Below are 24,822 nucleotides of genomic sequence, written 5' to 3' on the forward strand. Positions count from 1 at the left end.
AGGAGATAAATTTGACTAAGAAAGGAATTAGCCAGTGTCATTCAAGGGCTGAGTCCTGATGCTTCAAGAAGGACCTGGTCCACCTAGGAGCTCTGCAAGAGCGATCCTCCATCCGATGCTGGAACTTGTCATCCCTGCAGCAACTGTAATGGTTTGATCGATAGTTCTGCTCCCTTCGTCCTACCACGTCCTTCACATCTTCAAATCCAGCTTTTTTTTGGCGGGGGGTGGGGGTGGATGGGAGAGGGGAGAAATATTTTTAAAAAAAAACAAAAAAAAAACCCGGCAGTCCTTCTAGCTCGCTTTGTTGCTTGGTTTGCTCGCAGACCTGGGGAGCAATGGAGAGGGCGAATCAAAGGGAGCTCAGCACGCGGCGTTTTTTCTCCCCTCGGCGGCACCGAGATGGCTCTCCTGGACGCCCGATCTGCCGGTATCTCCCCCACCACTACCACCACCCTTTCCGCCTTCCGGAAGCCCATCGCCTCGGGCGCTTTTGGCTTCCTCCCATCCCTTGCCCTGCTTTTTGCTCGAACGCTCTGGGGCTCCGCATCCTCCCGCTGGCAGTCGCCCAGTCAACCTCTCTCTCTCGCCGCCTCTTCGGTCCGCGCCGAATCACCGCGTCCAAGCGAGCCCGGCTCCAGTTTCTTCAATCGAGGTTGACTATAAGGCTGGCTCTGAGGTTGCTCAGCAAGCCCGGCCGATGTGGATAGATTGGGGATGCCGGGGAGGTTTTAAGCGAAGTGGGTGGCGGAGGTGGGGTGTTGGGGGGAGGACAAGAAGGCAAGGCGAGGCGAGAGAGGCTGGTGGTGCAGAAAGCAGGCGCAGCACAATGAAGGTGTGAGGGCGAAGCCGCCTGAGCAGAGGCTGCGCTGCCTCTCTGGTCCTCCTCCTCCTTCCTCCCTCTCTCCTCCTCCTCCTCCTCCTCCTCCTCGTCGGTCTTCAGTCGCCGTCTCCAGGCGGGGCATGGAGGGAAACGGATGTCCGACTCGCTAAGCAAGCCCTGCTTTGGATCTATCCCCGTGGACTCCTCTCTCTCGAGGAAAATGGTCAATAGAGACATGAATGGCTTTCCTGTCAAGAAGTGCTCCGCTTTTCAGTTTTTTAAGAAGAGGGTAAGAAGAATGTTTTTGACACAGGGCTTGTTGGTGATGCCTATTTGGTTGAGGAGCGAATCTCTCTCTCTCTCTCTCTCTCTCTCTCTCATGGAAGGGTCATTTTACAAGTGCAGTAGAGTGACAGCTGGACTCTTACTTGTTTTAAACAGAAAGTGGACAAGGCGGGAGTGCACGGCACTACATAAGCATCAGTTTTAATTTTGCGGTCGGGATGAGACTGGATGGTAGGACGATGGCCGAATCAAAGCTGTATCCAGAGTGGTTCTGTATCAACCGAACTCGGGAGGTTGCAGTCCGTTTTCTACAGAATTCGGCAATAGTGGCTAGATGGAGCTTCCATGCTCAGAGGCAGTGTATCTTTGAATATCAAAGACAGAGGATGGAGAGGTTTGTTGCTTTTGCATCTTGTGGTGGTCTTCCAGAGGCATCTGGTCGGCTTGGGTTGGGAAGAGTTCACTAAATTCAATAAATCGTTGATTCGATCCATCGCAACTTTGTTTATGGCTTGATGGTCTGGATTTGGTTGTATGCTCTCTTGGGGGTGGGGGTGGGGAAGGTTTGTTCATTTTTCTCTCCTTCCTCACAGTTCCTCATCTGAAAACTGGCAGGTACCCTGACCTGCTTTGCTCCCCCTCTAAAATGGGGATTTGGTCATTGGACAGATGGAAAGAACAAACGTTGGAAAGAACTGTGCATGAAAATAGAAGGCAGAATATTGAGGAGCTGTAAAATGATGGTTGTCCAGCCTTGTAATAGCCTCTCCCATTGTGTGACTCTTCTAGCTTTCTCCATTTTATCATTCAAGCAGTTTGTGACCCTTTCATTCATAATCTGCCGAAGTGCTGCATTATTTCGCCTCCATTCATCTCTGGATGCTGAGCTATTTGCAGGTTCAGCAGAACTGTGCCACAGCCTATAATCTACCCAGTAACCAAGGTTTGTTCCATGCAGTTGCGATCCTAGAATGCGAAGGCAGGAGAGAAGAACTGGCAACAATTGTTTGCATTGGAAGACTACTATAGAGCTTATTTCACTGGATTCTCTGGGTCCTTCTTAGCTTGTTGCACAATCTGATATAACAGATAAAAATCCAGTTTGCTTTTGAAGTGGGGAAAAATTGTGCCCATGATGTAATGCCTGGCTGATGATGCCTCCTTGTCTGGGTTCAAGCTCACAGCTGCCTACAAAGTCTTCCTTGTTAGTCCTGTTAACCGCATCCATTCTCATTCAGCAGTTCTGGGTTCCATGAGATTTAGCTAATCAACCAGGCAACATTTTCTCTCTTAGAATGGCAATACGAAGATCGAGAGCAGATGATTAAGAAATAGGAGCGAAGAGGTTTCCAGTCCTATTTCTACCTAAATCCTTTCTACAAGGATACGTGTGTGTGTGTGTGTGTGTGTGTGTGTGTGTGTGTGTGTGTGTGCATTTATATTAGGACCATATATTTCTGGTGAAGCACAATAGTAAGAGGAGACAGATTGTGCTGTTCCTTCATTCACCAATTTCCATTCACCCTCCTTCTGCCTTATATGGAGGAGACTGTCACTTCCATTTAGCCCAGTGGTTAAGTGCAGAAAAGAGATTCCAACCGGAAGCTCCATCTCTCTTAACTCGCCACAGCAGAAAGCGTGACCCAGCCGCGCTCTGCAAGAAACTAGTTTTGATGCATGAAGTGGAAAATTGGAAACAATTCCCACAGCTGTGCATTTTGTGTAACAGTACATGGTCTTCTCCCTCTCCTTACGGCCATATGGTCAGGATGCGTTCCTCAGTCTGCTTACCTTGCAATCTTACACATGCCTATAGAAGGGTAAAACCATTGAGTTTAATAATGTTTACTCCTTATTATAAGTGAGTCTTAGGTAAGGCCACAATTAGTGTTCGACAGGTGGGCTTTCTACAATATCATTGGCATTATTGCGGAAAAAGATTCATTATCTGGTACTAGATGGTTACCTGTGCTCCGTTACCAAACTATGTGATCGGGCTTGATAAATACAGCTTGAATATTAATGGGTAGTTACAATTGGCCTCTCCTCTTGCCTTCTCTCCCTCAGGCTTGCCACACAGAAGCCTCTCCTCTCCCTCTTCTATCCCTCAGGCTAGCCCCATTGATCCTCTCCTATCCCCTTCTCTCCCTCAGGCTTACCCCAAGAGGCCTCTCCTATCTTATCCCCTTCTCTGCCTCAGTCTAACTCCTTAGCATCAGAGCATTTTCAGATGGGGAGGGGAAATAAAATGTCTAAACTCTCAGCCCACAGGCCGTATGAGTTATGCGCTGGCCACGCCCACACCCAAGTGGCAGTTGGAACAGAGTTCTTTTCAGGTGGGGAGGCGGAGTAGAATGTCTAACTCCTTAGCATCAGAGTGTGTTAATAATAATATAAGAAATATTAAAGATCTGACGGTCATTTTGAAAAATCCTTTCTTAGTGAGCACTTAGAAGCCAAGAGGAACATACATGCCAAATTTCAAGTTTGTAGGCTTTACGGTTCTGGAGATGTTGTGATGATACGTGAATAGTATTTCACTTTTATATTATTCTGACCTAGGCTTCCTGAGTCAGTAAAACACACGAGTAGTCCCAAAAATCTGTTTTATTTTAACAGCTGTGAATTCTGTTCATTCACAAATGAGTCCCAAATAGTTGTAAAGAACCCTTCAGGATAAGGCTGATAATCAACCACTTTTATCTCCCTTGACACGCTGCCAAAGACCTAATTGGCAAAGCCATACAGAGTCCAGAATCAAACAGAGCTTCAGACTTTATAAACCGCACAGAATTAACAACAATGTTGCTTCCTGCAAAGACCCACATGCCTTTCCTCCTCTTTTAAGTCTTACGGAAGGGGCCAATCATCTCCAAGCCCTATTCCCAAGTCGTCCCTTTTGTTTTAAATGTTCATGCCTTCTGATAGCTCTGCGCATGCGTGCACTGGGAACAGGCTCCCTCTGCTTCGCTGAGGTCTGACTCTGGAGGCAGCACGTACGTCCCAGTTGGCCCTTTCTCTGCCTCTGACGCAGAGCCCTCGTGTTCCTCCCCAGCCTCCTCACTGTCCGACTCTGCTGCCAGCTCTGCAGGCTGCTGGCGGACCACAACATATATATATATATATATATATATATATATATATATATATATATATATATATATATATATATATATATATATATATATATATATATATATATATATATATTCGTCATCTTCAGGCTTCAGCTTTGTGCTTCTGGGAGCAGTGTGTGATCGCAGCTGTTTCTTCCTTTTAACTGCTAGTGGGGTTTGAACTGATTGGGTGGGAGCTTGGCTGTGCTCTGATTGGATGGGGTTTTCTGTGCTCTGATTGGCTGGGGTGTGTCCTGTGTTGGTGGGGGCTTGGTTGTGCTCAGTCTAGTCTGTGCTGCAGGGGGATTTGAGCTGGTGAGCTGCATAGCTGTTGTTTGGCTTTGTGGTCGTGCTACATCTTCATAGTGGGTGTCAGTCTGCTGCATGAATGGATTGGAGGGGTTTGAAATGGCTAATGTTGCAGCTGCGGTCTGGCTTCTGGTCCTTGGTCATGCTTCATGATCAGTGTGGGTTTGGGTCTGCTTTCTGGGTGGATGTGCGGTGGTGACATCCTGTGTGGACCTTGTGAGTGTGGGTCTGGTGTCATTCCTCGTGTTAGGGACTCGTTTGTCAATAACGGCGAGTTTCCAAATGGCTGGTAGGCGGGAGGTGTCATCTCGTTTGTTCATGCTGTGTGGGCGTTTTTCTATCTCAATGGCTTCTCTGATTATTCTGTTGTTAAAGTGTTCAGTTTTGGCGATAGTTCTGGTCTTTTTAAAGTCAATATCATGTCCTGTGACTTTAAAGTGTTTGACCAGGGAAGAAGTTGGTTCCTCTTTTTTGAATGAGTTCTTGTGTTCTTCAATGCGTGCACTTATTCTTCTGTTGGTTTGTCCAATGTATGTGGTGGGGCAGGCGGTGCATGGGATTTCATATACTCCTTGATTTTCTAACTCAATTTTGTCTTTGGGGTTTCTTAGGATGGTGGATATTTTTCTGTTTGTGCAGAATGCTGTCTTGATGTTGTGTTTGTGGAGGATCTTGCTGATTCTGTCTGTGGTGCCTTTTATATATGGGAGGAGGGCTGTGCCGTTTTCTTGTTCTCTGTCTTGGATTTTAGTGGGGGGTTCTTTTTGGATTAGCTTGGTAATCTTATTTGTTTGGAATCCATTGGATGTTAGTACGTTAGTGAGAGTGTCTAGTTCGGGTTTTAGGTGTTGTTCATCAGCTAAGCATTTTGTTCTGGAGATGAGTGTCTTGGCTACGGAGTTGATCTGTGCTGGGTGGTGGTGTGAGAGTGCGTGCAGATAGCGGTTTGTGTGTGTTTTCTTCTGGTAGATGGTGTGTCCTAGGGAGCCATTGGGTTTTCTGTAGACTAAGACATCCAGGAAGGGAAGTTGGTTATTAACAGAAAAACCCCCATCCAATCAGAGCACAGCCAAGCTCCCACCCAATCAGTTCAAACCCCCACTAGCAGTTAAAAGGAAGAAACAGCTGCAATCACACATTGCTCCCAGAAGCACGAAGCTGAAGCCTGAAGATGACGAATGAGACTTCGTCGAAACGTCGCCAAGACACTTCCAATTTTACACGGGAGAAAACCCGAACAACCAAAGACCTATATACAAACACCCGTGAAAACCTCAGAAAACAAATATATATGTATATGTATATGTATATGTATATGTATATGTATATGTATATGTATATGTATATGTATATGTATATGTATATATAGATTCTATTCAAATTCACATTTGTTTAGTTTGTTTTCTGTACAGGTAAACCTCAGCTTACAACCATTTGTTTAGTGACAGTTACGATAGCGCTGAAAAAAGTGACTTGTGACAATTTTTCACACTTACGACCGTTGCAGCATCCCCCCCCTCCATAGTCACATGATCAAAATTCAGATGCTTGGCAACTGGCATGTATTTATGATGTCCCACTGTCCTAGAGTCATGTGATCAGCTTCTGAGACCTTCTGACAAGCAAAGTCAATGGGGAAGCCAGTTTCACTTAACAACTGTGTTATTAAGATATACAACTGTAGTGATTCACCTAACAACTGTGGCAAGAAAGGTAAAAAAATAGGACAAAACTCACCAACTGTCTCGCTTAGCAATGGAAATGTTTGGCTCACTTGGATCGTAAGTTGAGGACTACCTGAAATTGAATTGTAATTATATATGAGAGTAGGTCTTTGAAGCTTTGTCAGGGGTTATCGTTGCAGCGTGCCAAAACCTCTTCCCACTCCCAGTGCTATTTGGAATGGCATCCCTGGTGGACACGGGTCTCATATGAAAAATGTCAACATTACTTCAGCTGACGCCTTTTCTTTTTCTCTCACATGCTCGTCAATCTGTACATTTTGACCGAACAGTGGAATGTGAGAAATGTACGCCATAATAATTGCTGGTTTGTATGAACACCCATGCCTTGTGTTAGGTTCACTTGAGATGAAATTCCATTGGAAGAGACTTCTGGCTTTTAATCACTCAGCGCTCCAGGCCAAAGCAAATTCTCATTTCTCCATCCGTATAGTCCCAATCAGAGACATTATAGGTTATGGCGCCTATTTATTTCTTCAGAAAAATGTTTCTGCCCATCTTGACCCATCAACTATTGCCCTGTCAATAGATAAACCAACTTTCTCAATAGAGTCTACAGTGCTTGATGTGAATGAATGGATTTTATCCCATTGATGGTTAGTTCATCACTGGAATAATACTTGGGATACATAACAACTCAAAACTCCCTGGTATGGAACGTGTGGCTTAGGGTATACTGTAGATACTTGAAGAAAAATATATTTAAAGTTATGGGAAATTGGATATTACATGGGAATGCACAAGACTTTAATATTGGTTTTAAGTTTAACCATATATTTTAAATTTCACTTCTCCTGATTTCTTCTGAGTTTACCTAGTCTGATAGGTAGTACTCAATGACTAAAAGATACAAATGATATTGTTATAAAATATCTGTTGAATTCTGCCGAAATTCTTATTGCTAGGTATTGCAAGTATAACTAGATTAGCAAACAGTGAATCTTAGGACAAAATAAACTTGCTATCACTTCCATTGCCACTGGCATTAAAAGTAGAATGGTTTACATGCAAATTCAAAATGCATTTTCATTCGTGTGTGTGTGTGTGTTTATAAATTCATTTTTAAGTCAATATCAGAATAATTTCATAAACATGCTGTGTATTTCAAAATAGGAAAGTAAAAATCAATACAATAACAGGTTGGAAGGGGTATCATACAAAGAATATCATATGTATTGTTCAACAAAACATGAAGCTAGTCCACTGTTCTTTTGCACAAAAGTTTTGATAAGCCCTACTAGCAAGCTATGCTGATCAAAAGGGAAATTTTGAGCCAAATTGATGATACGGTAAAGGTTCCCCTCACACATATGTGCTAATCATTCCCAACTCTAAGGAGGCTGTGCTCATCTCCATTTCAAAGCCGAAGGGCCAGCGCTGTCCGAAGACGTCTCTGTGGTCATGTAGCCTGCATGTCTTAACACCAAAGGTGCATGGAACGCTGTTACCTTCCCACCAAAGGTGGTCCCTATTTTTCTACTTGCATTTTTTACATGCTTTCGAACTGCTAGGTTGGCAGAAGCTGAGACATGTAACGGGAGCTCACCCCCATTACGCAGCACTAGGAATTCCAACTGCTGAACTGCCAACCTTTCAATCAACAAGCTCAGCATCTTAGCCACTGAGCCACCGCATCCCCTAAACTGATGGTACAGCTACACAAAATGAAGAATTACAGTAGTGTCCTTTGGCACAGTTTCCCCAGTGATAGTGCGTTTGACCTTGAAAAATGCACCCCATTACAACTCTGCTGCAAATGTCCCATGCAAACCCTGTAGAAGCATGGGTCTGCAGGACTATTATTTCACAGGGGTATTGCGTGCGGGGGAGTGTCAAAATCTCCAAAAACATAGGTGTGACACTGCAATCAAAGACCTACAACTTTTTGTACAGGAATGGAAATCCCACCCCAATTGCTTCACCTTCCAGTGAAATTAGGAACATGTTTTGCTTAAACTCAACAAGCATTTCTCCCAAAGACTGGAAGCCCACAGAACCTATGATGCTGACTGTGTAACTGTCAGATTTTTGTTAAAAGTGGGTGGGTGGGTGGAGGGCAGAATTGCCTATGCTATTGAGTTTGGCTAAGTCAGGGGTTTTCAGACTTTTTTTTAAGGCCATGGATTTAAACAAAGTCCCAGAATCAAGAGGCAAAGCTGTAGTGATAAAAACTGGGCTGCCCTGGAGTGAACTTTAATTCTTTTGCCCTCAATCTCTCAGATAACGTCAAGTTCAGTAGTGGGTTTCACTTACCTTCGCTGCTGGTTTGTAACTGTGAGCATGTGCGCACTTGCTCGCTTTGCTTGTACACGGCTCTTGTGCGCATGCACAGAGCATCTGTGATGATGTCCAGGCAGGTGGCTGGAACCTCCTACCAGTAGAAACCCATCACTGGTCAAGTTGTTTCAGAACACTGAAACACATTTTTAAAGATCCTGACCAAATCTTGACCGTTGCTAGAGACAAAAGACAGAGGCAAGGCTTTTGATTAAGGAGGTAGGAGGAGCTGAGAGTTGCTTGTATGGTCCTAACAGGTACACCCCATTGAAAATGTTACAAGACCAATTGTTAATATAAAGCCATATCATTCACCGTGGAATATTCTATACAAATTATTTGCTTTTTCTGGTGCTGATTATGAGTTGAGAGTAAACAATAAAAACCATTGACGAGGTAAATAAAAAAAATAATTTGGATGCAATTCCTCATGATCATTCTTTGCTTAACACAAACCTGCATATTTCCCATTTCTATTTTTCCTGCGTAAGTCATTCTTGGCATCCCTAACACGCAAATTCAAATTTGTATTGAGCTGGAATCCCAAATATCCTGCTACTGACAATATATTACTGAGTAATATGAATGGCTTTTATTGTAACCCAGACTAAATGTAAGATGTTTTGAATAGAATCAATTTTCTTGAGGAAAGATCTATTGTATTACTTACTTTTATGGAGTTCTGTGGTTCAAATTATTCATATATCAGTGCTGTATTCACACAGCCTATGCCCAAGCTAGAATTCAAGATCCAATGCTTTGCAGCAATTGGTTTGCAACCTACACTAGTCCAGCAATATCCAGTTAGATCCCTAACATACTAAAATTGTATATGTAGGGGCAAGCAAGCTGATTCAGATATGATATTAGTAATATCCAATAATTTATTTATTTATTTATTTATTTTATTTTGTCACAACAATATATGTAGGTATCAAACAAAAAGAATATATAGTATATAAACACATATATGAGTAAATATAAGGAGGTATAAGCATATATATATATATATATATATATATATATATATATATATATATATATATATATATATATATAGGAAGAAGAAAGAAAAATATCAGGCATTTAAAGAATTCCTTTTCAATTTGTCCTTGTGATTTATAAAAAGTTTTCAGTTATAGTGGAAATGAACTAAGTATTCATACTATGAGCAATGAAACTGACTTCCAGTAAACAGGAAATAAATGCATTCTTGTCCTTGTCTCCACAATCTCATCGTAATAAGAGCATGAAAGCAATAATGTACAATTCATAATTGATATGTACCCTGAAGCAATATCCTGGAATGCATTCTGTATGCATTCCTACAGTCTGAGCTTGTTTCTTTTCCCTGAAGTTCATGTCATCAGTTAAAATACGGTACAAGTAGAGTCTCTGTATTACATGATTTACCAGTATCAACACACAAATAAGTTATACACGTAGCCACCCACACACTGTTAGGGCTCCTAACTGTAAGCAGAAGGTCAAAAAGAAATAAAATGCAGACAATATAGATTATTTCATTCATGTGAACCCATTTTATGTAAGTATGTAAGATTTTCAAAAAATGGGAAAAATCATCTTGAATTCAGTTACATCCATTAACAGATCTTAGCAGTTTTCTTGGCATGGTAGGGAAATGGTCTGCCTTTAATTTCTTGTGGGATGTTTGTTTGTTGTTTTTACTTCTCCATCAAGAAATTTGTGGGAAATTTTAATTCAATTCAGAAAATAACCTTTAAAAGTATCTTCAAAAAGAGCAAAGTTAAAAACCGAATCCTTTACTTTTTCAGGTGCTGTCAGATATATTCCCCTGTTCCCCCAAAAGGAGCGATACTGGCTTATTTCAAATAGAATATTTGATTTATTTATTTATTAAATTTATATCCTGCCCATGTCTCTTTGCAAAGTGACATCAACTTTAATTAGAGGGCAACAGATCAGACATCCATCATCAACTCAGTTCCGTGAACAAACTCACTAAATTTAAAAAAACACATAGCTCCAGACTATATAATTACAGTGGTACTTTGGTACTCAACTGCCTTGAAACTCATCAAATTTGGTATTCAATCCATTTTGATATGAAAATTTTTGTCCTGGTATTCATGATTTATTTGGTAATCAAGGCACAAGCTAGAACTTATTGGTGTTGAACTGAAATTGATTGATCTTTCTTTCTTTCTTTCTTTCTTTCTTTCTTTCTTTCTTTCTTTCTTTCTTTCTTTCTTTCTTTCTGTACTTATTGATTTATTTTATTGATTTATTTTACTTCATTTTATTTCTAAACTGCCCCATCTCCCTTGCTCTGTTTAACCTCTACATTTCTACTGGCTAAATATTAAAGTAAGGCGATTTCAGAAATACTCCATTAATTTTTTGCCACTATTGAGGCAGGCTATATAAATATATCTCCTTTCATTCATTTATTATTTCTTGTAAGCCGTGCTTCCTGTGGGTTCTTAATTTCCACTGGTCCCATTATCCTAACCATTGCACATTTGCAGAAAGATTTTACATGTATATTCAGCTACAGGGGGATTTGTGGAAGGATTTTTAGTCAGCATTTTCATGAAAACTGCATGGGTTTTAGCGAATTATCATTGTTAGATACGTTTTTCCTTAAAAGTTGCGGGATATCTTTTTTTTTTTAAACTAGCACAATATTCTGAAAAATGAAGTTTTGGCAATAAACTTATTCATTTCTTTTTGAATCCAAGTAAGATGTGATTGTGAGGGGAATATATTTAAAATCCATTTGCTATGTTATCTAACCTAAACAGTTAACACCTTTTTTTGTAGGTCTAAATTGTCTCCAGATGGTTTTAATAAGAGCTCTTTTGAAGTGCAAGTTTTTATTCTTTCACTTATCTTGGCTTTTCATTCTGTAAAGAAAGGCTAATTGCTCAGCCTGTTACGATAGATCAGCTCCAAAATTCATGAAATCATGTGGTGCAACATCAAATTGTACAGTGTGGGAGAAAGAGAGAAGAAAGGGAAAATGAGTTGCAGTTTCACAACTTGTGAAATGATGCTCTGCTTAGGCCCTGTGACAGATAAAAGCAGTAAACTCAACTATCTCCAATCTTACTAAAAGAAAGCTTATTTATCTGCTGGATAAAGGCTAAAAAGACAAATAGATGATGAATGGGAACAAAAATGTAGCCTTCTCCATGAGATGAGAATTAATTGTCTTTGCTTTTGAAAAACTGAAGCTAGGATTTATGAATCACAGGGCTGATAATGGATTTGGTTCACTTTTTAAAAATAGATAGTGATTTTTCTATCAACTTTGGTGAGGCAGTGGAAAGAAGACAGGGAAGACAAAGAGAAAATTCTTGTTTTCCTTTCATTATAATATCAAATAAATGTAAAGTTTATTTTTAGGCCAAATTCCTCCCAAGATAGTTTTGAAAAAATAATATAGCTTCGTATAAGAATTGGAATATTATGCTTTTGATGGACAGAAATCCTCCTGTTGGGTAACAGAGTATGTGACTGTTGCATGTTTGATCCATTTTTGCAAGCTTCTTCCCTGTTTTTTCTCCCAACTTGTATGTCTTTCCCAGTCCCAGTTTTAACTCTGCCTTCCTTCTGGCATGGTCCAGTTTTGAAGTTTTAAAAGTATTTCTGAGTGGGTTATAAATTACTGGGCATAATTTTCATCCTAACCAAAATGCATTGCATTTGTTGTCACAATACAATCTCTCTGTCCAAATTCGGATTCTCTTCTTTGTGATACTGAATCTGGTAGTATTTTTATTTTCAACATCAACCTACCAGATGCCTCCAGCTGTTTACAAAGAAGGTATACCTGTGATGGCCTTTTACTGCTGTTTGTTCCTAATATCTAGAATGTGAAGCTACTCTGATATTGAAGAAAATAATTCCATTGAACTTACCAAGCTAACAATTCGTTTATCATTAATGTTTGTACTTTCAAAAACATTTCTACCTCACTCGTGTCATAGATCTTATGTGAGATACAAGAAGTATAACAATAGACATTAAAATACAAGCACACTTGCAACACTATGAAGTCAGTACTTGCAAACAAGCCAATCTCACTATCCTGATAATTAAGATTAAAAAAAAGCTTATATTGGATAACCAATTCAAAGAGCTTTATCCAAGCAACAAATAGTCAAGTTTAGCAACAATATCAGGGTATGTTTGAATATTTTCTACAACCCTCTTCCAAAGGCTGTGCTTGGTAGCTAAACAGATTTGGGTTTCAGTAGTACTAAGTTGAAACATCTCCAGGAAATTACAGAACTGGAGGTTGGATGAAACATGAAAAAAATATCTGGAAAAAGTCAATGATAATTTATTTCCATATAGTTGCCAGTTTAGTGTCTCTATGAAATAACTAGGATTCAAGCTTGACTTGATCAAAAAACCCTCAGATTTAGATTTAGAGAATAGAATAGAATAGAATAGAATAGAATAGAATAGAATAGAATTTCTTATTGATCAAGTGTGATTGGACACAGGAGAGGCCATTTATGTTAACATTGAGCAGCCATCTCTCAACAGAGGGGGAGGGATGAGATACCATCTATCCCCTGTCTACAATGCAGTTCTTTTCAGCAGTTTCCACACTCATTTGCACTGATTCAGCTAACCTTGAGGGAAAAAGATAACCCCGCAAGTGGCCTCAAGAGCTCTCAGGGAGAGTGCTAACGACCAGATGACTGCAAAGAAATACCACCACCATCACCCCGATCCTGACAGAACCTATTCCACCATCCAGTCTCAACTCTCAGCACCTGTCCTATCACCCCCTCCCCTCCCATCACAACTGAGGGAGTTTCTTGGATGAGAAATGAAATGTTGTGTTTCTTCCTCAAGGGGAGAAAAAAAAAACAGTCCAGTTGCCTTTTGAAAAAGCACCTTTGAGGCAATGATGACCTGGATGCCTGAGAATCTCCACAGACAAAAACATCAATAACGTTTTTCATTCAGAGTGCCACAAATGAGAAGGTTCTCTCATTAGTCTTGCCTCCTGGGATAGACTAGGATAAATCACGAAGGAGTCAGGCCATTATTTCTAGCCCTTTCCACCACCACTCCTTGCAAGGAGAGAGATTACAGCATCTCCAATATAAGGCTGCCAATCTCCATTGAGCTCATCCAGCAAAGGGAAGCCTTCCATCCGCTTACATAATTGGTTCTGTGGTAAAACTGCTGTTACTGTTGGAAATGTCCTTCAAGGGCAATCTGCTTTCTTGTAAAGTAAGGCCTTTGCTTTGAATCCTGAATTCTAGGATGACTAGAAAAACATGGCCTTCTTCCTTATGAGACCCCTTCAGATATTTGAAGACAGTTCTCATCATTCATCTTCTCTTCCTGAAACTTCATGCACCACCTTCCTTCTCTCCTTCCTTGCTCCCCCTCCTCTTGTATGACTAACTATTCAATCCTCTTGTTATCTTATTCTTCCCTGAAGGTATTCCAAATATTTGTCCAAATTCTTCTTAGTGAGATGAACAGAACAGATAGAATTCAGTCTATTCTTTTAGGTAACATCTTTCAGAATCGATTTCTTACACTGAACATTTTTTTCTAGAATCGACTGTTTTCTCTAAGTATAGCTTGCAGGCAAAGAGGAGGGGATAAATTGCAAATAGGTGCAGACCAGTGGTGGGTTTCAATTTTTTTTACTACCGGTTCGGTGGGTGTGGCTTGGTGGGCGTGGCACGGTTTGGTGGGCGTGGCTTGGTGGGCGTGCCAGGGGAAGGATATTGCAAAATCCCCATTTCCTCCCGATCAGCTGGGATTTGGGAGGCAGAGAATAGATAGGGGTGGAGCCAGTCAGAATTTTTGCTAGCGGTTTCCAAACTACTCAAAATTTCCACTACCAGTTCTCCAGAACTGGTCAGAACCTGCTGAAACCCACCTCAGGTGCAGACTGCATGGAACAGTGTGTTGAATCTGAGGGCTTGTTCCTAGGAAATGGCAGGTTGTAGAATTATTTGCCTGTAACTATATTTAAGGTCATCTGGAGTTGGCTGTCTCCAGTAAATTTTCTTTCCAGTTTAATTCATATGAAAAATTCCTTATGCTTTGTTTTCTTGCAATACTGCCATTAGAAAATCAGGAAAAGTTCCAAGAAAGGGCTGCAAACTAGACTCTTTAGGATGATAATGATTTTTCCTATGGGGAATATGAAAAATGCCAGCTAGATCTGGGCTAGCTGCCTATTTTTTAACAGAGCTCTACAGCTATAAAAATAAGTGGAAGCAATTTTTTTTCTCTCTTTCTCTCTTGTTTCCCCTACTCTCAGTTTGGTTATAGTAAATAGCAATTTGAAGATTTTTTATTTAAAATTAGCATTTAACTTTTGATGCAAATGTTATTCCCATCATGCTTTACTCCTAAGACTAGTCAACTAAATCACTGAAATTCAATTATTTTTAGTAAAAATAATGCAAATCCTTAGCATCTTTTTTGGCTGAGTCTTAGTGTGCTTTTATTATCAGGGAAGGCAGATTTCTCTTGGCACTCCATGTGCTATGCAGATGGAGAAGAAGACATGCTTCTGAGAAACTGATACTTGTGTACAGATTTAGTTTGAATTGTATAAATAAGACGATACTAAGGCCAGACAATTGTTTAACCTAAATCCAGTTTAGGCATATGAAACACTGAATGACCTGATTAGTGCTCTTCAAATTCCTAAATGTTACAAAAATAAAAGGGGATAAATAATGAGGACAAGTGGAGAGCTTTGTACAATGGATTGGGTCAAAAGATCACGAAGGGTTGAATATTCTGGCTCCAAAGCCTAACCATTTTCTTTGGCCTTGAACACTATACATCTTAGATATAAAAGCACATGCCAAGTTAAAAATATTACTAAGCACTACCTTGGGTGAGGTAAGTAGGAGGCATCATCATTTGCTTTGGCCCCTCAGGCAACAAAATTTGTGGGGCCTCCCTTTTATCTCTAGCTTAAGGACAAGACTGAAATCACAAGGAAGATTGCTTTGAAACTCCTGAGTGATGATTATGTAAACATGAAAGGAGTGGAGGAAACCTGACAGAAGGCTAAAAGGGGGGAATTGGGACAAAGGAAACATCCATTCTTCTGCTCTTAGTTCTCATCTGAGGCAGTCATTTTTTTCTGTTTTTATTTCTTTTATTTTTCCTAAACCTTTTGTTTCTTTGGGTTTGTAATTGCACAAAGATGATGTGGCACCAGGAGAAGTAAAGCAGAAAATCTATAGAAATAAATAAAGGAAGGGAGGGAGGGAGGGAGGAAGGAAGGGAGGAAAGAAGGTTAAAGAAAGACAGAAGGAAAGAAAGAAGGAAAGAAAGAGAGAGAGAGAGAGAAAGAAAGAGAGAGAGAGAGAGAGAAAAAGAAAGAAAGAAAGAAAGAAAGAAAGAAAGAAAGAAAGAAAGAAAGAAAGAAAGGAAGGAAGGAAGGAAGGAAGAAAGAAAAATTTAGGGAGGTCTTTCTTTCAGATCATTGGTGCAAAGGAAAAGATGGTACTTGGTTCTTATTTTTCATATAAAAACTGAATGGATTTGCAGGCTCCACCACATGTATCAAAGAGACTAAGAAGAATTGCGAAAGCTTCATTTAGACAGTTTTTATTGTATGTCAGCTATATCTGCCACCAGAAGGAGAAATAAGACTAGTTATCCTAGAGTCGCTTGTCTGATGATCATGATTGCAGCTTTGTCCTCATAAATCATCTCAACAATCTCGGTATTCTTCCTTGGGATCCATCTAGCTAGTAAGGCTGGGGCCAGGAAAGAATTACCTTTCCACCAAAATACTTGTATGTCAGATTGGCTACGAATGCTGGAGAATAGATACTTTCTTTTTGTCACTGCTAAATGTTGTCAACATTTCAAGAACTGTATTTCCCAGACAGCTTCCCTTACAATCTGATAGTTGGGCCAAAGAAAGAAGACTGTGAGTGTGCTTTTCCAATCCCTGCCAAATTTAATCAGAAGTCCTAAATATGTGATTGGTTTGCAAATATTCCTCTCTTATGCAACAAAGGTATGACTTCCTATATCTGATAAAGCAGAGCTTTGGCTTTTCTGTAGTCTTCCTGAAAGACGCTGTTACTGTTTTGCTGCTACAGGCCAATACAAGTAAAACTTTGAACACTTATTTCACATTCTCCAAGTAGAGGTAGTCCTCAACTTACGGCCACCACTGAGCCCAAAATTTATGTTGCTAAGTGAGAAAATTGTTAAGTGAGTTTTCTCCATTTTATGACTTTTCTTGCCACATTCGTTAATTGAATCAATTTAATTGTTAGTTGTTAAATTAAACGTAAGGTGATTAAGTGAATCTGGTTTCCCCATTGACTTTGCTGGTCAGAAGGTTGCAAAAGGTGATTACTTAACCTTGGGAACACTGCCACCGTCATAAATGTGAGTCACTTGCCAAGCATCCAAATTTTGATCATATGTCCATGGGGATGCTGCAACCGTCATAAGTGTGAAAAATGGTCATGAGTCACTTTTTTCAGTGCCATTACAACTTCAAATAGCCACTAAATGAACTGTTGTAAGTTGAGGACTACCTGTAGCAGATTGCTTGAAAGAGACATGACATCCAAGGTTTCATCACTCCAGCTTCTCCTTCAGCTAAAGAATTGTTCAGCTTTATATAGATTCCTTAACCAGATTCCTTAAGCAGATGCATCTTTCTGACCAGATCACCAATCAAATAGTAGGGAAACCTCCACTGTCAATATTTTTTTTAAAGTTCTGTCATTTTCAGTGAAATGATTTCAGTACAAGCTTATCATAAATCAGCCAAATCACAAAGTGTTTTAAGTTTGGCCAGGAATAAGGAATGCTTACTCAACACTTCTGTTGAGTGTACTCACCTTAAGAATTTCTGCGTAGAGTGTTACCACTATGTTTGGAAATGTGCCGTGTATATTGCTGCAGTTAATAACATTGGAGGATGAAATGTAGCCAGTTTTTCAACATGAAAAATGTTAACATAGTTTTATAAACATCACGTCACCCATTGGTGAGGTTATTTTTCCATTATTCTATCCAAAATTCCATAAACATAAACCACCGTCTTGTTATGAGACCAACCACCTCTCTGAATCTCAGGCAAAGCAAAAGGTAATTCATCATCCTTAGCTCTGCAGCCTTATTAAGTCCCAGACTGTCAAAGAAGTCCATCTTTTATTTCCTCACTAAATGTCATTGTATTTTATTCCTAGAATATAGTGCTGGTAAGGCAGTAAGTGCAAAATAGTGTAAGAAGTTGCAATTATCTATCAGTCCTTCCTTCAGCCTAAGTTGACTTCTGGCTTCATGCGATTGAAACTTGGCAGTTTCTTTAAAAAAAAAATAGCAGTACTGAGTTGCCACAGATTTCTGATGGAAGCTTTTAAGAAGATGTAGTACAGGCGGTCTTTAGCAACTACAATTGGGTCCAGCAATTCTATCATTAATCAAAGCAGTCACTAAGTCGCAATCGGTTTTTCTTGGCTTTACACACCTGAGAAGGTCATAAAGGCAAGGATTGATCACAAAATTAGTTTTTCATCATCGTGGTGTAGGGTTTCCTGCCAAGGCAGGGGGTTGGACTGGAAGACCTCCAAGTTCCCTTCCAACTCTTGCTATTCTGTAAGGTCTTCATTGCGAACAGTCACTTTCTGAGGGAGTTAGTAAACCAAGACTACCTATATACCCAAAATTAAAAAAATAAAAACAAATACCTGAATTGTTCCCAGAAAGAAAAACTGCCCTTTGTGATAGATTTTGCAGCCCTGGAAAAAAGGAGCTCTACAAGAAGGTATGTCCCTAACGCCAAATTATCAATCTTCCACCTCAACTTCTATCAGCCTCTAAAACAGATACTAAAAGAGTTAATCAAAACACAGTTGTCCAATACAAATTTTACATGTTCAAGATCCTTTACATGCATAGGATTCCATTCCACCTCTGGGTTGAGAATAGGCAGTTGTGGAGTTTGGTTCCATCTAAGCTACGTCCTAGGTATACCATCAGAGCCAGTTTGGTGTAGTGGTTAAGGCACTCGGCTAGAAACCATGAGACCATGAGTTCTAATCCAGCCTGAGGCACAAAAGCAGCTGGGTGATTTTGAGGCAGTCACTCTTGCTCAACCCCGAGGAAAGGACTGGGCCAAATCACTTCCAAAAATCCTTGCCAAGAGAATAGAATAGAATAGAACAGAATTTTGTGATTGGACACACAAGGAATTTGTCTTGGTGCATATGCTCTCAGTGTACATAAAAGAAAAGATACATTCATCAAGAATTCTAAGGTACAACACTTAATGATAGTCATGGGGTACAAATAAACAATCAGGAAACAATCAATATCAATATAAATCGTAAGGATACAAGCAACAAAGTTACAGTCATACAGTCATAAGTGGAAGGAGATGGGTGATGGGAACAATGAGAAGATTAATAGTAGTGCCGATTTAGTAATAGTTTGACAATGTTGAGGGAATTATTTGTTTAGTAGAATGATGGCGTTCCGGAAGAAACTGTTCTTGTGTCTAGTTGTTCTGGTGTGCAGTGCTCTATAGCGTCGTTTTGAGGGTAGGAATTGAAACAGTTTATATCCAGGATGTGAGGGATCTGTAAATATTTTCACGGCCCTCTTCTTGATTCGTGCAGTATACAGGTCCTCAATGGAAGGCAGGTTGGTAGCAATTGTTTTTTCTGCAGTTCTAATTATCCTCTGAAGTCTGTGTCTGTCTTGTTGGGTTGCAGAACCAAACCAGACAGTTATAGAGGTGCAGATGACAGACTCAATAATTCCTCTGTAGAACTGTATCAGCAGCTTTGCAGGAAGTAGTCCAGACAGTTGTCAGGAGTCAAATATTGACTTGAAGGCAAAAAACTCCAAACTTTAAAAAAAGTATATACCAACAACAGCTGCACTGGTATATATCCCATATTGTACTGCTGGGTAAATGCACTTTACTTTTAAGTAATTAAGGAAGTTATCTGTTTTTTGCTAAATGCCACACATTTTGGGAAAGAACATAAACTCTGACACGCTAATATCCTATCTCATTATCATGAAACGGGATATGTTTATAGCTCTAGATCTAAGTTCTTGCCTAGAGACAAGTTGCAAAGGAGAAAACTCTTATCCTTGCCCAGGCCTAGAGGGAAAATTAGTTATTGGTTTCATCGCCTACGGGAATAAGGTTGCTGAACAAACACACAAACTTCTTGATCAGTAGCCTTCTCTAGTAAAAGCATACATCATTTAAAAAACACATACACACCTGAAAAGCAAATTGACACTTAAAAAAGTAAAGTGCACCGCAATCTTGAAAGTGAATTTGGAGACTGGAAATTTTTGTCAGGATTTCATAGGAGAAGCAAGGGAAAGCAAGGACATTTACTGTACAAGCTGTTTTTCCTTTCCTTTTATGCTAGAGTCAAGTGTGCATGATCAGATGAAAGAGAGCACCTGTGCAAATTCATTCAGAATAATAATCATGGGAAGAAAAAACTAGGAATATTCTACATATCCATAACTCTTTCAGTGGAAATTGTGTATGGGGGATAGGGAAATGGCATGCTTTTTAGATGTTTACAAAAAGATAAAGAGCCATCAGAATTCCTGCATCTAGAATTCTTGCGCAGCTTCTTCTCCGGTAATATTACACTACTAACCAGAGCATACAAAACATACGCTAGACCAATTCTTGAATACAGCTCATCTGTCTGGAACCCACACTGCATATTGGATATTAATACAGTTGAGTGCGTCCAGAAATATTTCACAAGAAGAGTCCTCCACTCCTCTCCTCGCAACAAAATACCTTATGCCACCAGACTTGAAATTCTGGGTTTAGAAAATTTAGAACTATGCTGCCTTCGGTATGACCTGAGCATAGCTCATAAAATCATCTGCTACAATGTCCTACCTGTCAATGACTACTTCAGCTTCAACCACAACAATACAAGAGCACACAATAGATACAAACTTAAAGTGAACTGCTTCAATCTTGATTGCAGAAAATATGACTTCAGTAACAGAGTTGTTAATGCCTGGAATGCACTACCACACTCTGGGGTCTCCTCCTAAAACCCCCCAAACTTTAACCTAAGACTGTCTACTGTTGACCTCACCCCATTCCTAAGAGGAATGTAAGGGGCGTGTATAAGAGCACCAGTGTGCCTACCGTCCCTGTCCTAATATTCCCTTTATTTGTATTAATTTTATGTATTATGTATACTGAGAGCATATGCACCAAGACAAATTCCTTGTGTGTCCAATCACACTTGGCCAATAAAAATTCTATTCTATTCAATTCATGCTTATACTTATATATATTATCTAATGTGTGCTCGACAAAATAAATAAATAAATAAATCAAAGTTGCCCATAATTTCCTGAAAAGATTCATTAGAAAATCCTTGCCTTCTAGCAGTGTTGGCTCTTGTTCTTCCTCACCAATTCTCACCCTCCAGGCAATAATTGCCATTCATGAGATGCTCTTTTTGAATTTCCTTTGAGCTCTTTCAGCATGAAAGGCAAGCAAATATAACAGAATATTTATTTGTGATGCACATCTCACATAAAGATAAGAGCAATCTTTCTCCTCCACTCTGTCTAACAAATCAAGGGCACAATCCAACCAAAATTGAACACTTGGAGACCTTGCTAATTCTCCTTGGAATAATAGGCCATTGAAATTGAGAAGACTGAAAAGGCTACCCAATAGAAGTTGCCAATCCTTCAACCTGATTAGAGGTAAGTAGCTAGGGTGCAGAGTTCATTGAAGAAAATACACATCTGATGTGATTTTGAAGTGATTTCTATGCTTGGCTTAGTATTGACATATATTAGAGATTAAGCATGCTGGAAGAGTCTTCTAACCCCTATGGGAGTGTTTTCAAAGCAATACTTATTGTAGCCAATATGTGATTCCAGCAAGAACAGAGTTGCTGTCTTTGGAATGCCACTGTTTAAATATTACTAGATAACCCATGTCCCATTGGGTCATCATTTCAGAAATATTTCCTTAGCTGATAGAAAAACAGAATGTCCAAGGATGGGCAAAACAAAAACAAAAACAGTGAGAGAAGTGACTTCCGATTTCCTGCAGGCTTCCCCATTGATTTTCCTTGTGGTAATCTGGCTTGGAGCATCAAAAGTCTTCTCCCCTTCCCTTCCCAAAAGGCAGGTCAGTGGTGGCTGCTGGGTAGGAGCAGGAGTGAGGGATTGCAAGACTGGCTGAGAAACTGTCACACAACATTGAAGATAAAGATTAGTTGACACACCAGCAGCCAACAGTACTGAAGCAGGCACAGCTTGCCCAAATTTCACTCCCTTGGGAGTCATGGGTCCTGAATTTCATAGGTTAGCACATTAGAGATACCTTGGTTCAAAAACTTGTTAACCTGCAGTATTTCACCCAACAAGAGTTTTAGCAGTATATAAATAAAAGAGAACTACTGGAGTCTTCAGGATGCTTATAGGAATCTCACTCCTGTTGAACCTGTTGTTTATCTTGCACCTATAAATTTCACTCTGAGAGTGGCTCATTGATGAGCAACATGAGATTATCTTGCTCTTGGGTTTTGTGCAAAATGGTTACATATTTAAGAATAAGGTTTGCAACTTTGATTTATTGTGTTGCTAAATCATTGGCATCCTTCAGTCTCAAAAGACTATGGTATCATGCTCTGGAAAGAGATCCTAAAACAGCATCTAATATAATATAATATAACAACAGAGTTGGAAGGGATCTTGGAGGCCTTCTAGTCCAACCCCCTGCCCCCTACACCATCTCAGTCAGATGGTTATCCAACATTTTCTTAAAAATTTCGTGTTGGAGCATTCACAACTTCTGCAGGCAAGTCGTTCCACTTATTAATTGTTCTAACTGTCAGGAAATTTCTCCTTAGTTCTAAGTTGCTTCTCTCCTTGATTAGTTTCCACCCATTGCTTCTTGTTCTACCCTCAGGTGCTTTGGAGAACAGCCCGACTCCCTCTTCTTTGTGGCAACCCCTGAGATATTGGAACACTGATATCATGTCTCCCCTAGTCCTTCTTTTTATTAAACTAGACATACCGAGTTCCTGCAACCGTTCTTCATATGTTTTAGCCTCCAGTCCCCTAATCATCTTTGTTGCTCTTCTCTGCACTCTTTCTAGAGTCTCAACATCCTTTTTACATCGTGGTGAGCAAATCTGAATGCAATATTCCAAGTGTGGCCTTACCAAGGCATTATAAAGTGGCACTAACACTTCACGTGATCTTGATTCTATCCCTCTGTTTATGCAGCCCAGAACTGTGTTGGCTTTTTTAGCAGCTGCTGCACACTGCTGGCTCATATCTAAATGGTTATCCACTAGGACTCCAAGATCCCTCTCACAGGTACTACTATTGAGCAAGGTGTGACTAAAAGGCCAATTCGACTAGTGTGATTAAAAAGGCCAATTCGAAAGTGACAATCCCTTCCACACTGAGGGCAGATACATTCTGTCCCCTGCCGAGCCCTCAAATTTGGCTGGTTCTGGGACTGCCTGTCTGCCTCAACCTGGGTGAACAAATGTCTCTTCGAATTGGAGAAGGCCACGCTGCGTCTTTAACCTCCAAGCTGAACGACCGGAGGTCAAGGTTTCCCAGTTGTTAATGTCCATTCCCAGGGCCTTTAGGTTTGCTAAATATTTCCTTTAATACTTTTAGTGTTGAGTCCTCTTTGAGCCTCTCATTTATACTCTCTATCCTTCCTTTAATCCACTCAGGAGGAAATATTTTTCATTTTGGCTTTCTAACTGGCAGCTGTTTTTTTTTGTGGGGGGGGGGAAATTGTTCCCTAACCAGGTTACCACATAAGCAAAAATCACTTTGAGAATGCCATTGATGGATTAACTTCAGAACCGGATGTGGATTATAATGCGTTTTTATCTTGTGGCTTGGCCCTCCATTTGGGCAACTTGCCTGAGGTGGTTGGAGGTCAGCATGCATAAGGCTTACCAACAAAATACGTAATGATAGCCATGTCTGGAGTGTAGATTACTTTGTCATTTTCAAGAAACAAATAGCGTCTGAGCTTGTCTATACGGTAGTTTCATAAAAACAAAACTGACCTGTATTTAAATGATTGTGTAGCTATTGCTACCAAGCAGCATGCTATTAAACTTCAGCCCTTTGTGAAGCAATGCTCAGATATTAAATGAGTTCCTTACAGTGATGGGATTCAAAAATTTTTACTACCGGTTCTGTGGGTATGGCATGGCAGGGAATGGCTTGGTGGGCATGGCAGTGGAAGGTTACTGCAAAATCCCCATTTCCTCCCAATCAGCTGGGACGTGGGAGGAAGAGACTAGATGCGGGCGGGGCCAGACAGAATTTTTACTACTGGTTCTCCGAACTACTCAAAATTTCCACTACTGGTTCTCCAGAACTGGTCAGAACCTGCTGAAACCTACCTCTGGTTCCTTATATAAATGGGTCTGGTTGTTTTTTGACAGAGTGCTAGACTTGTATTTTTAAAACAGGGTTAGCTTTCTATGTTCAAGCCAGGATTTGCCAGCTGTGGTATTGGCGGTTCTGTCCAAAAGAATGTTGTTGGTTTTTTTGTTTTCCACTATTAGAAACTAGAAGCATCATATGGCATCTGCATTTGCCATTTCTATATTTGTGGCAAGGGACATTGTTTTGCCTATTCCTTTACCATTCTGCATATCAGGTGCTGCTGGTCATGAAGCCAGAACTGAATTACTTAGTCACTTATAGCAAACAAAAGAATAATTCAATTACAAGTTCAGTTGTACGTAGATGTTCCTATGAGGAATGAATTTATGTCTGTACTCCAGCCTCATTAACAGGACACAATACAAAAAGGGAAGCAACTCCAGTGTTTCATGGAATTCATTCTCCATGGCTATGATCGATCGGCTATTTTTTGCATATGAGTTTAGTAGAGCTAGGGTTTGACAGAACCTAGAGGCAAGTAGCAGGAAGTACTTATTGTCAAGCATGGGAGAATCAGGAAGTCCAGGCAGTTAAAAAAAATATATAAAAGCTTATTGCAAGCTTGTGCTCTCTACAAGAATCCGAACTACTAACAGTCAAAGCCAATATGTGGTAGATAAAAATCAATGGAATTCAAGGTGGGCTGGACTTAGATCTCTTCTGGACACAAAGGAACTCGAGACTGATGATCCGTTTGACCGCTCTCTCAGGTTCAACCTTGTCATCTTCTACACCATAGGTGTCAAACTCGCCACGTCGCGTTGCCATCATGTGATGTTTGTAACGGTTTTCCCATTCG

At 40.2% G+C, this 24,822-nt stretch overlaps 1 protein-coding gene across 1 annotated transcript in view; it reads left to right on the forward strand.

The window, feature by feature from the left end:
- The first annotated feature begins 450 nt into the window (after window positions 1-450).
- The window catches only part of LOC131193192 (uncharacterized), an 80,577-nt gene continuing 56,205 nt past the window's right edge, over window positions 451-24,822 (forward strand). Inside the window, exon 1 of the mRNA XM_058173177.1 lies at window positions 451-1,112. Within this exon, the coding sequence (XP_058029160.1) occupies window positions 978-1,112 (135 nt within the window). The 5' untranslated portion in view covers window positions 451-977. The remainder of the gene's footprint in view (window positions 1,113-24,822) is intronic.

This window comes from Ahaetulla prasina, chromosome 1 (genome assembly GCF_028640845.1).
Source record: "Ahaetulla prasina isolate Xishuangbanna chromosome 1, ASM2864084v1, whole genome shotgun sequence".
In the NCBI taxonomy this organism is placed as follows: Eukaryota; Metazoa; Chordata; class Lepidosauria; order Squamata; family Colubridae; genus Ahaetulla; species Ahaetulla prasina.